General features: G+C 33.9%; 1 protein-coding gene across 1 annotated transcript in view; it reads right to left on the bottom strand.

Annotated features, from left to right (window-relative positions):
• Positions 1 to 13,031, bottom strand: part of SPOCK3 (SPARC (osteonectin), cwcv and kazal like domains proteoglycan 3) — a 195,929-nt gene that overhangs the window by 119,723 nt on the left and 63,175 nt on the right. Inside the window, exon 3 of the mRNA XM_035549781.1 lies at positions 7,048 to 7,093. Within this exon, the coding sequence (XP_035405674.1) occupies positions 7,048 to 7,093 (46 nt within the window). The remainder of the gene's footprint in view (positions 1 to 7,047; positions 7,094 to 13,031) is intronic.

Genomic DNA, 13,031 nt, shown 5'->3' with positions numbered 1-13,031 from the left:
CTTCAAGGCTCTTAGCTGGACATCACAGCACAGTGACAGGAGTAGAAGGACTTTAAGGATGAGTCTTTCTAGGAGGGCTTTTGAAGGACTAAACGTTTATCAGATTTGTGAAATGTGAGAAAACAATTCCAGATACCCTTTACTCAGCATACTGTCGGTTTAAGAAGGTCTCTGCTTCTACTTAGTCACTGCAGCCCCGTGTCACATTTCCACTTTGCTGACTTAACTATTTTGTGGATCTGAATGGTTACCTGAATCTACGATCTAGCTGGATTATAATAATAAAAAAAAATCACTTTTTAACTTATGATTATTCAAGATTTGATGGCACTACAGACCTTGCATCAGAACATAAGATGGGCTGTCAAGGGAGCAGTAATAAAGAGTTAAACTGGCATTGCTACTGAAGGCAAGATCATCTCATGAGTTGGGTTCAACCTTACTAAAAATCCTTCATATAGCCTTTCTTAAAACAGATGTAAGAATTTAGAATCCATTCAGTGATTCTTTGGAAATAAATACTGAAATAATTTGAGATCCACAACTAGAAAAACATTATCCACTGAACCTGAGTTAAGAGCTCAGACTGTGAACCATATAGGAGAAGCTGCTTTGGCAGTGTTATCACAGTAGAGAAATTCATAAAGGAGAGCTAAAGAACTACTGAAGCACAGCATTACATAACGAAGAAAAACCACCATTAAAAGTGTTCTCCACACATCTGCATAGGATCTTTTCAGTCAAAGGCTGGCTGAAAGTAATAAAAAACAGCAAGAATTTATAACAGAATTCTGTTCATTTTCCAGATGAACAGAATTCCCAGACATACCTAATACCTGAAACTGGAGACTGCTCACCAGATTAAAATGTTAGCTCAAATAAAGGAATAGTGCCTTTTTAGGAGGACATTCTGAATTTCAAAAAACAAAACTGAGAAGCTGTTAAAAATATTTCACGCTTATTTACTATTAAGGCTAGAGAATACTTAAAGTGCTATGACTTTTAAATTGCGAAGAACTGCAATTTCTCTTGAAAGAGATTAATATATACCTCTAGTTTTAAAACATCGATAGCTTTGCTGCATGCACTCAAGTTCTAGTTTTTGTAGCAAAGTAGCAAAGTTTAAATCTAAATCTGTGATTGTTTTCAGTCTTCAAATAATGGATCTTCATTAAACTCCTTTATGATTTACCAGGGCTTACAAATGAGTGAAATCAAATGATTTTATTGAACATGATTCTAAATGTTTTCAGTTCATCATACAGAAATGTACAGAGATGTGAATGCATGTATTCGCATATCCTTGATTACCCAAATTGTTACAGAACTAGGTAGATGAAGCATAAATAGCTAAAAGGCAAAGACAGAACTAACATTTGTTTGAAACTGTTTAAAAATCTTACTGCTTTAAAATGGTATCTACAATATTTCTCCTGTAAACAGATATTTAATATAACCTGATATAAGCCAAAAAAAACCTCAGTGGAATGATCTACAAGAAATGTTATAAATATATCTACAAACCAACTACACCTTCAGGGTGTTCATCCTCCATGAAAACGTCATTTCATATTTTTCCATTACATGAAAATTCTCCACTGTTCCTCCAAGGTATTTTTGTTGAGCAAAGGAAAACATCCTCCGCACTAAAAAAAAAATTACACCAGTGTCTTTGTGTATGCAACTTTATTCAATAGCTACACCCTCCAAGCTCTACTTCTATCTGCCATCTAAAAATAAAATCTACTATAAGTACCTTGTATATTTTTATCTGATATAAAGGCGGTATATGAAGAAAATGTGCTAATATTTTTTGCTTTTTTATTATTTTGATAAAACATACATTAAAGCTACTAAAATGAACTTTGAATAGCCCAAAAAACACAAAACATAATTGTTTGTTTCTAAAACCACTGAAATGACAAAACCCACCTTTTAGTAGCAACTAAATATAAAAGAATTTCAGATTTATTCCACAAATAATACCTGTTCCATATTATTGTCTATATCAACTTCTATATTGATATAAGTAAAAATGTATATAAATATATATGATACACAGTAAAAACATTCATTTAAATACATCTGTCTACCTGTATATGTCTATAATCAAAAGAAAGTTCAGTGGGATCAAGTACTCTTTGGACGAACCATGTTTTAAGGAATATCGCTGGTGGATTGAAATGGAGGTAACAATGTATTTTTCCATCTTCTACATTAACTTAGATTTTGCAGCAGAAGTGAATAATCAGCACTATACATTTTCAAAGCACGGGCTAACTTCCTGGAATGCTTGGATACTTCCATATAATCACTCCTATTAATACCCATAGAACTACACAGATCTGTCTTCCGGAGCAATTTTGACATCTTAGTCATATTAACATAAGAATACATTTCAAAATATACCACACTATAGAAGAGTGAATTCAGACATTATTAAGACACTCATTTATTACCATTTACAGAACTGTATTAATTCCTCGAACCACACCCTTAAAAATATAATAACATACTAGCATTGAGATTTGGGTTCAAATTAAGGATGTATTTGGGGGGGAGTTATATAGGAAATCTATGAAAATCTTAGAAAAGGTTTAGAAATCTTAGAAACAGTCAGAGAAATCTTAGGAAAATAATAACCATGTACAGATCACAAAGATACAAATATATGGAAAGCATTGGTTCCTTAAAAATACTACCTGTAAATTAACACGGGCATTGGCTAAATATAATTTGTAAAGAGTCCAAGTATATTGTTGATTTTAGTACAAAAATGGGCATACAACATCATACATGAATAAATATAATGAGAACCCATAGATATGACTACTGATGATATTGACAAGGAAGTACAGGAGTACCAACTACCCACACCACAGACTAAAAGACAAGGGCAGGGAATAGAGATCAAGTGTCTTCTTAAAAGACAGCTAACAATTTGAAAACCCAGATACAAAGCTAAATATTACACCACCACCCATATAATATATAGGCAGCCTGGGGTTTATGCAGTTTAATGGTCTTCATATTTGGCCATGTATAGATTCTAAAACTTCCAAACATTTATATTTTAATTTTGTAAAGTTGCTATAACTTAAACCAACAAAGAAGTATTTCTGTAAAAGCACAAATAATTCCTATAATCTACTGTTTTCACAGAAAAACAAAACAAAACAAACAAGCAAAAAACAACTGAGCAGAACTGGCATTCAGAACTTTAATTTCAAAAAGATTTCTTGCTTATTCCGTACTTTCACAGATTTATAGGTAAGTTTCTGTAAAGCCAAATACTGATACAACAAATATAATGGAAAGATGGAAAGAAACAAAAAACAGAGAAGTTTAGAAAATTATGTATTTCTATCCTCAAACAACTTGGCTGCCCAGTGCATATTGACAGACTACCTGCATCTCCATCAGTACTATTACAAACAGTAACACAACAGACTTGGAAGTTGTTACTGCTCCTGTTTAGAGTTCAAACATTGTCTTTTAGTGAACAATTTTAGCTTCTTACCAGAAGTTTACCTCTACATTTTAAAAACTTGTCCTTCACTTTGGAGCTTCATAATCTGTTCACTTGGAAAAACAGCTTTTTATGGAATGCTCTCACTTGAAAGAGAGTAGCTGCTGCACAAAACTGAACTGCTGCACAGTAACAGAAGATCAAGGGGGAAGCCTTCGTGAAGATTCTCTACACAAAGAGCTTGCCTTGCAGTCAGAATGTAAATCTAAGACTTAAGCTTACATTTGTAGTCTACCAACACTCACTTCCTCCTATCTCATTAAATAATACTAGGATAAAATTGTACCGATATTGTCACTGTTCTCTCTCTTTTATTGGCAAACATAGGGAATCCTAAGAGACCTGATTTCTTTAGAGAGCCATGAACAATATATTCATTCCTCAATCCTAAGGAACTAACTCCTAAGGCTGCCTTACTTTATAAGTATGAATGGTTCCTCCCACAAAATACCACACAATCACTTTTTCCATCTGAAGACACTGAAGTAAAAACAAGTACATAGTACTTGTACAGTTGTATTTTATTTTAATATTTTGCTATGTTTCAAGAAGTCATTTCCCATTATAACCAAAAGTACTTCTCCCAAATGTACTCAGTAATGTTATTTACTTACTTTCAAAACAAAAACAAAATAACAGCATGCATACCTCTTCTTAACAAAGAGTATCTGCATGACAATCAGAGTTTAAAAAGCATTTAATTCTTGAGAAACTGTAAATCTTTTGACATGCAGCTCAATTCAGTATCATTACTAAATTCAGACTAGGTGTTTCCAGCTGAGGTTAAATTCACTGACAAAGACTGTAGTGGAACTATTACATTGTTAAAACTGAACAACAGTATACTGGCAGGTAAACACCTGATGATCTTTATATGACACGTTGACAAATTAAGACAAAATTGTTTATATATCAAACAAAATTTTGGTGTCCTTTTCATTTTTAAAAAATAACCCCAGTTAGCATTACTTGTTCCTCAGTTGCAATTAACACAGTAAAATGTGGATAAAAACTACTCAGCAGAGGCAATTCACTCTTCAATGTTAATTTTCAGTTAACATACATACAAAAATAGAAATGTGAACTCTGTAGGCATTCTTTTAAAATATTCACTACCCAATACACAATGCATTTTTGGTAACGAGGTATGAAAAATAACCCTAAGATGTTTTCTTCGATGGCTTGTTTGTAAATTCAGAGAAGTATTCTACAAGCACTAGCATCAGGATCCCCAAAGAGCTCAGAGTAACATAACGATCTTGAGTATTTAAAAATTTAGATCTGGTAGAAAAATCCTATTATAAAATATCTTCTGCAAAACCAAAAAACAGTTAAAAAAGAAAGCAGAACACTTATGTGATAACAAAATGAATCATGAGCAAAACCCCCAGTACATTCAACACAATGTCTTCTGATGAAAGATTTTGCCACCAGTAAGTCATTAATCAAATTATAACCTATTCCTGTTCTCATACCAAACACATATTTGCACACCATGCCCTTCTATCAGAAGACAAAGAAGAAAAGGCATAAACTAAAGGTATCTTGTACTGAAGTGATAAGACTGCTTCTGAGATGAGGGTCCTTCAATGAAAAGAGGTCCTTCACTAAGAGAAAAAGTTTTTTCATTGAGAAGTCAGAGGACCAAAGTCAAGTACTCTTTCCTAATGTATTAGTATAGAATAAGAAGAGAGGTATGGTCTGTGAAACTGGCAGGTTCAAAAACATTTGGCCTGCCATGGATATAAACTAACATTTACAAATTGCCACCAAAAAGGAACAAAATCACCACAGTTCACAGAGCAGTGATAATGTAAACCTGTCTTTCTTCCCTTGCTCTCTTTCCTCTCCCCCAACACACTAGCAAAACAAGCCTGATGCATTCATACAGTAATCCTGAATTAAAACAACAAAGGCACAGAACATGGTGGAAAGTCCATCTCTAAGAGGTGTGGTTGCAACTTACCAGACAGGTGATAGAACCAATTTGAAATCTACTAGCAAATAATTTATTTTCACTTTATCAGTATTTATTAAAAATAAAACTTTCCACAATGGTATGCCAACCTTCAAGCTTCTCTAGAACGATTCTAACAGCTCCACGGTGGAATCTTCAGTAAAAGATTCAGAACAATATTTAACCACAACAAAAGAGTACACAGTCAAACAGTATATTTTCTGGGTTTTATTTTCCTACACCATACTGGCATTAGCTAAGACAATCTCTACAGAAGAATACTGCCATTCCAATTAAAACCTGACAAGCAAAGTCTCAGTCTAGTAATGACGTTTTCCCATTATTCACACACAAGTTCAGTTTCCTTTCATAGGTTATTCTGTGCAAACTGAACTTTGAGCCTCAACTCCTTACTCCAGTAGTTAGTTGCTGGGCAATGTAGCAATCATTTGTACTAGAATTTGATTAAACATGAATGAAATACTTACAGAACCACAGAATACTACTGTGCAGTTTCTTTGCAGTATCTGCTATTATATATCACAATTACTCTCCATACTCTGTGTCATCTTCTCATGTTACAAAGCCTTCCAAATTTTTCAGTTGTTTACATTTTCTTCTTGGTCTCTTAGTTCTAACTCTTGTTATAAATACAATTCTTCATAAATCTCCCCTAAAAGTATCCATCATAGCAAAAATATGTTTAAATTATGTAAACATTATTTTTGCAACATACTTTTATCTCAGTCTCTTGTGTACAAGCCCCTACACTGTTTCTTCACTGTGTCTATTTTTGCCATTGATACTACCAGAAAAGAAGACCAAGTCTCTGACGTGGCTCCTTGCAGCAATTCAGAAATCATGATTCTCATTAGTTTCACACCATTAGTCACATACTTTGAAACAACATGCAGGAATTAGATTACTTTGACAGTAAACAATAACTTCTAATGCCTGAGGAGGTGATATTTAATGTCAAAATTGCCTGCATATGCTCATATCTCTAAGGTTCAAGTTGTGCTGTAGCACTGTCCACATTCTGTATTTTGCCTCAAGAAAGGGCACATGAACATGATAGAGACTTCCAAAGTTTTCCTAGAACTTCTTTTATGAGACAGAGATTTTCACCATTTTAATGTGTTTTTTTGGTGTTTTTTTTTTTTTAAACTGATAAAGACAAATATCAGATTGTACGTCTGCTTTTCTTTAAAAAAGAAAATGCCATTTGTCTCATTGAAAATGGCATTTAACTTTAAGTATATATGTCAAACAAAACAAAACCTTCCAAACCCCATGAACTTGCTTAGATAAGGGAAACTTTCAGCTACTTTGAATGTTTCTACTGCCCCCAGTCTGTCTCTAATCACTAAAAGTTTGCAAAAATCAGAGATATAAAATAATGATTAGCCTGTAAATGAATTTCTGGTCCTCTTTACATCAATCATCTGAAGAGTGAGAAGACAACACAAATTCAGAGAGTTCTGTGATTACTCTAAAACAGGAGCACATTAACAAATACTGAAATCTTAAACCACACAAATAACTAGGAGCAGAATCTTACCTTGATCAAATGGTTTACCCGGACTCCATGTACGAAAATAATCATCCTGGAGAGGGAGAAACAACCTACATTTAGTAAAACGTATGAAATCAATGTATTCATGCAAAATTGACAGGAACATGAAAGACAGAAGATGTATACCAACCTCAACTTCCTAGAAAAGGCAAGCAGCAAAAAACAAATGAGAAAAAGATTACAGTCATCATAATGGGACAAATTACACATAGAGAATAAAACTGTAATTCAGAGGCTATTTGCACACATCAAGTAAAAATGTTACTCAATATTACTAGCATTTAAAAATAAAAATGGTATTTCTCAAAGTACTTATGGAGGCAATGTTTCTCATGCTGATTTTAAAACAGTACAGTAGTTTTCTTGTACTTTAAATTGTAAAATATTGAAAAATTTTATTAATTTTTCCCTTAATAATTTTTCAAACCCAAAGCTACAAAGTCACAATCAATAAAATAACAAAATTTTAAAGAACGGCAAATGAATTTTAGGAAATTCTTATGCAGTTTCCAATTGTATCAGTAAAATTTGCCATTAAAAAAATTATTTAGCTCAATTTTCTACAAATAATCTTCCTAAAAATAAAATATCCTCCTAATTACGTCATCAGCTGCATTAGGCTACAAGGAAAGACTTGAATTAAATAAACTGCTTTCAATGTTTTAAAAAAAATGGTAATAAATGACAAATTCATAGCTAAGATGTAAATAAATTAATTTCAAATTAATAATTAACCTCAGATAATAGGTGGAACAGAAAGATGACTAAAGAGAATAAAAGCATCTCTTAAATTAAGTAATAATTCTCTAGAACAAAACATTGAAGAAATTGTACTCATCATTTTAATTTATGAATAAATTTGGTTCAGTAACTGGGTGTTTTATCATATCCAGCACTTCTAACTCACTCGCTAAAATATCACCAAGAAGAGCACAGGAAAACCTCAATTTATAAAATAATTGAACTATTGGAAAAATATGAGCCTCGTACAGTTGTCAAAGCCACATAATCACAACTAAAAGAATAATCAAACATCAAGCAGGTATTTACAGGAACAAAATGCTCTTTGGGTTTTAACAGTTCAATAGTTTTACCTCAAAAGGGGGGAAAAAGTGGTTGCATCCTAAGCTGCCTTTCACTGATGATGTTTTATCAGTAAAAGGTGTTTTTATGGGAATTCCTTCTTTGAAAGAGAAAGAAAGAAATAAGAATCTGGAAGTACAGGATAGAATCACAGTTATGTACCATACTTATGCTTTCCTTTATTCTGATGCTGCACAGATTAACAATATTTGCCTTTTTAATTACTATTTTTGAAAGTAAATAAATCCAGATGGCACATCAAATTAGTTTAAAATGATGCAAGACATGAGTAGAAATGACAATTATGGCAGTGTTTTCCAATTATATTCCTCCTAATAGTAAATATGGAGATGTTACTCCTCCAGTGGTGGTCTGAATAGGTTTGAGACGGATTTAATGCCATGCTGCTCCATGAATCACATACCATATTTCTAAAAATTCCAGTTGCTGAAAAAGCATGATATGTAAATACCTTAACAGGCTAACGTTTATTTTTTTATTTCTTTAATTTAAAAATATGTATTATGTGATGTTACATTTTACAAATAGGCATCACACACTTTATCCACATTACGTAGGGTAACAGAGTGTAAACAGAAAATCCTCTATTTTCTGTTAGTTTTCTTTTGTGATGAAAAATTTATGACCAAAGCAGCTGCTCATAAATTTTACTTTATCTTTAGTTTTGTGTAACTTATTGTTCTCAAAATGACCGTATATAGTATCCTCTTTAAGTTCTACCAACTGCTCATTTCTGAAATATATCGAGATCTTCTATGAATAGAAGGTTTTCTGAATTTTTATGCTACATGCAATTCAGCTGAATTTGGGGATAACAGAGAGTAAAGAAATGAAAAATATTAAAATTATTATAATAATGAATATTATAATAAGAATAAAGAAATAGAGATAAATAAGAAATAATAATAAATAAAAAAGCCCCGATTGAAGTGATATTAGAACAGTAAAATACACAATTTACATCATTTTTTCTTTTTGTTTTCTCTAGACTGAAGACTGCTATTAGAAGATTTATTCAAAAAGCGCTAATTGTCTTTGAATTTTTAGTAAAGCAGTAATGTTCACCCAGAATGAACTTATTCAGAGATATTGTTTGTCATTAAAATGCTGAAAAATTAGAATAACTAACTAAATAATAAATCTATGAGAAAAGAGGTTTCACTTGGGCCAACTTGTCTAAGAGCCCTTCTAGGCGAAGCATCCTGCATTATGCCTAGGGAAGAATGCAGAGTTTTGACTTGTATACATTATTACACTTTCCCAAGTTGGCCTCAAACCATTTGCAGCTAAATTACTTCCTAAACAAGATGTGTTTCCTGTGTATTTAATAGTTCTCTCTGCTATTCCATGAGCTTGTCCAATTTCACCTTGAGACTAAACAAGCTTTCAGAATTTAGAGCAGCCCATGACAAGGTGTTCAACAACTTAAATGCACATTGCATGAAAACTCTTTGTCGTTTTGTTTCAAACCTGGAATACACTCAGATCATTTTAGTAACCCTCATTTTATATTGGAAAAGACAAAAAATCAATTCTCATTCACCTTCTCTATACCTACATGCAACTTCATAGATCCCAAATATATCTCACGGAGACTTCTAGAACTTAAAGTCCTAGCTGACTGATTTCCATTTACAAAGGTACTCTATGTGTTTCTTGTTACGCTTCTCTGAATCTTTTCTGAGTCTTTTTGTTTATTTTATTGACGTTGTCCCTGCTACAGAATCTTCATCAACATAATACAGAGTATGAAGAGCAATAAAGAAAATTTGACAAATCCGATTCATGAATATCCAGCCACTTTTTAGTTTTCACTTTTTTAATTTTTAATTAAAGTCACAGTAACCATACTCCTTTTTCAACACTACCTACGTAAAGGTAACCAGGGATTTTAAACAGAAAATTCATCCTTACTGATCTTTTTGGAAACTATGTGAAGTTCGAGTAATTTTTGGAAATTTCTGTCTACAGCACATACACAGCACTTCTAAGAGCCATATATGATGAATTTCAATTGAGCTAATATCCATGTCTAAAAATTATGCACGTTTAAGCATTATGCCTACTCAGGGTCATAATGATACAGCATTTCTAAGAATTAAAGTTCATGCTGTAATTGCCTGTGTTCTTTGAGGCTAATATACGTGTTTATTTTTTTCCTGAAAATGGCCCACCTTAAGAAAAAAAATATATATATATTCTGAAAATCTGACAGACTTAAGAATTCAGAATGACCAAAAGCATCATACCAGAACATTTTAATCAGAAGAAGGAAAAAAAAATAAAACACTGATAGAATACTAAAATACTTTTGTTGGTTCTTTTTGGACTTTTCTGTTCTTCTTTCTTATTTTTAAAAAGCAGTTGATATATTAAGAAATATATATTTCACTATAGGAAATTTTTTCCAAGTGTAACTTCTACAGTGCAGTTTCTACACTTGGGATATTACTATGTGATTTTAAAACCAGCATTTCAAGGAGAAGTCTAACAGTCTCAGTGTGATGGTGTTGCTTCATATACAATGCCTTTTCAAGAAACAAAACTTTTAACAGTTACCAGAACTTTATTCAAGGTCAAACTAAATTCCACCCATACAAAATTTCACTCAAACTTTATACAAGTTATTGTAATGGAAAAAAATACATTTTACTGCCACCCTCCCTATTCCTTACGAGTTTGTTTTTGAAATCATATTTTGATGATTTCAGAAACCGAAGTGTCTCAGGCTGCAAATGCTAATGTAACTTAGAACCTGCAATATTAGATTCAATTGGGCAGATCATTTTTTCCTTGCTGCCACTAGCTATGAGACTATTTTGCTGTTTTTAATTTCATGGAATTCTTAATGGGTTCTCTATTCCATTTCTTATATCTGCATCTCAAGTACATACATCCCTTTCTTATCCAATCTCAAAGCTTTTTTTTTTTTTTTTTTTTAAACCAGTCCTAGGCTAGGTAATTGTTACTCTAATTCAAAATTCCAGTTCAGTAAGCCAGATGAATAGAACCAAGTCCACCACTACAGGTCTTTGCTTGCCTCAAACTCAGCTCTGCAGCAGACTTGATCTCACCAAGTACTTCCTCCTTCATGTCTTCTCACCTCTCCAACAGCAGTTTATGAACATGCGTTTATATTCTTGAGTGTTCCCTTATAGCAGGCTAAGCAAGCATGCCTCTTTTCAGCCTCCTAACAACAGAGAAAGTGTCCCAAAGAAGCATCTCTGTTCTTTGTTTCAAGATCTAGTACAGGAATTTGTATTTGCTCACATCACTGAAAACACTGCAGTAGGGTGGGCATGAGTGATGTTTCTGTGCTATGAAATTCTGTAACCTGAAATTTGAGTCAGTCTGGAATCCTCATCCAGGAGGCAGACAAGCTCTTTATCAGCATGTGGATACCTGTCTATCAGATGCTGCTTTTTCATCTCTGCTGCCCTGCATAGCCATCCAATCTATCACAGCCAATGTGATCGCTCTGTTGTATGGCTGTGTAGTTAATGTTTAGCCAGCTAACTGCAGCGCACTCAAGGGAACATGACCAACATCTACCATGCTCTGTACGCTGTATTTATTATCCCACATCTTATCTGTATCAGCACATCTGAGAGGGCAAGAAGCCTAACACACACAGCGGACCATGTGCTCCTAAGCACCACTTATTTGTTGTTGTTGTTTTGTTTTAAATTGTGCCAGATGTATTCAATGGGTTGCACAACCTTTGGGACAATACATGCATACGTTATGTGATGTCATACAGCTAAGGACCTGAAGCAGAACAAGGAGAACTAGCTCCAGGGACTGTTTGTTTAGTAAGTTTTTGGCACTGTACTTTCTTCTCAACAGGATCCATCTCTCCTCACCAGTTGAAACACCTGTTATGCGTCCCATGAAGCCACCTTTGAGGATTCCTCTCCAACTCTCCAAAGGAGAACAGAGCAGGAACCCTGCTTCAGTGAATAAAGGTTTAAAGAGAAAAAGAAAAAAAAAAAAAGAAAAAAATAGGAAAAAAACAAACAACAGATCTATTACCTAGACTTAAGAAATAAAACCACAGTCTTTAAGATTTTTACAGGTTAGTATAGAAAGCTGACCATTGCCAGATTTGACTCCTTTTCCTCAGCTTAAGTCTACTGTTAGAAATACAGTTAGTTTAGCTAAAACCACTACAGGCAGTTCAGTGCACAAAATATCTCAGACACAGATAAAAGTAGTGGCAATTCACATCCAATATTCCTTGGAATCAAGTAATTTTAAAGATCAGTCCAGTAAGTCAAAAGGTCAGCATGAAAAAATAACCTCCAAAATAATGAACAACCACAGAGGTAATACCAACATTGCTCCTCTAGTACTGAAGGAGCTGAATGCCAGTAGGTGAGACTGGGTCTTGCTACAAAACTCCCATTTGTTTGGCATCTTGCCTCGAGTGGAGCACTGGAGTGACAAGTGAAAGGATGTTAGTTTGTTGTTCAGTGCCAGCCTCCGGGGAGGATGCTGTCAGCTTCCTTTGCTGCTCCAGACTTGAGGGCCATACCACCTCAAAGGCCTGTATTCATGGGGCTGGCACAGCACAATCAGAATCCAAAGCTGCTTCTAGCAACTCTGGCACCAAATTCCCCATGCTCAATGTGCACCTCGCTCCTTTTTCTTTGCTTCACACTTCTAGCACTGTTGATGAGGCTGGGCTAAGAGCCACGACTCTTCAGCCCTCTCTGTTTCACAGATCTCATTCAGTAAGATTTCTGTGGAGGATGTCTATTTGATACTAGCGGCATTACTAACAGCAGGTTTCAACAGAACAGCATTGAAATCATTTGCCAGGAAATACCAAGTGCTCATTAAAGCTTATATTCACAAATACTGAA

Source organism: Cygnus atratus, chromosome 4, assembly GCF_013377495.2.
Source record: "Cygnus atratus isolate AKBS03 ecotype Queensland, Australia chromosome 4, CAtr_DNAZoo_HiC_assembly, whole genome shotgun sequence".
In the NCBI taxonomy this organism is placed as follows: Eukaryota; Metazoa; Chordata; class Aves; order Anseriformes; family Anatidae; genus Cygnus; species Cygnus atratus.
This window is presented reverse-complemented; position numbering and strand designations above follow the sequence as displayed.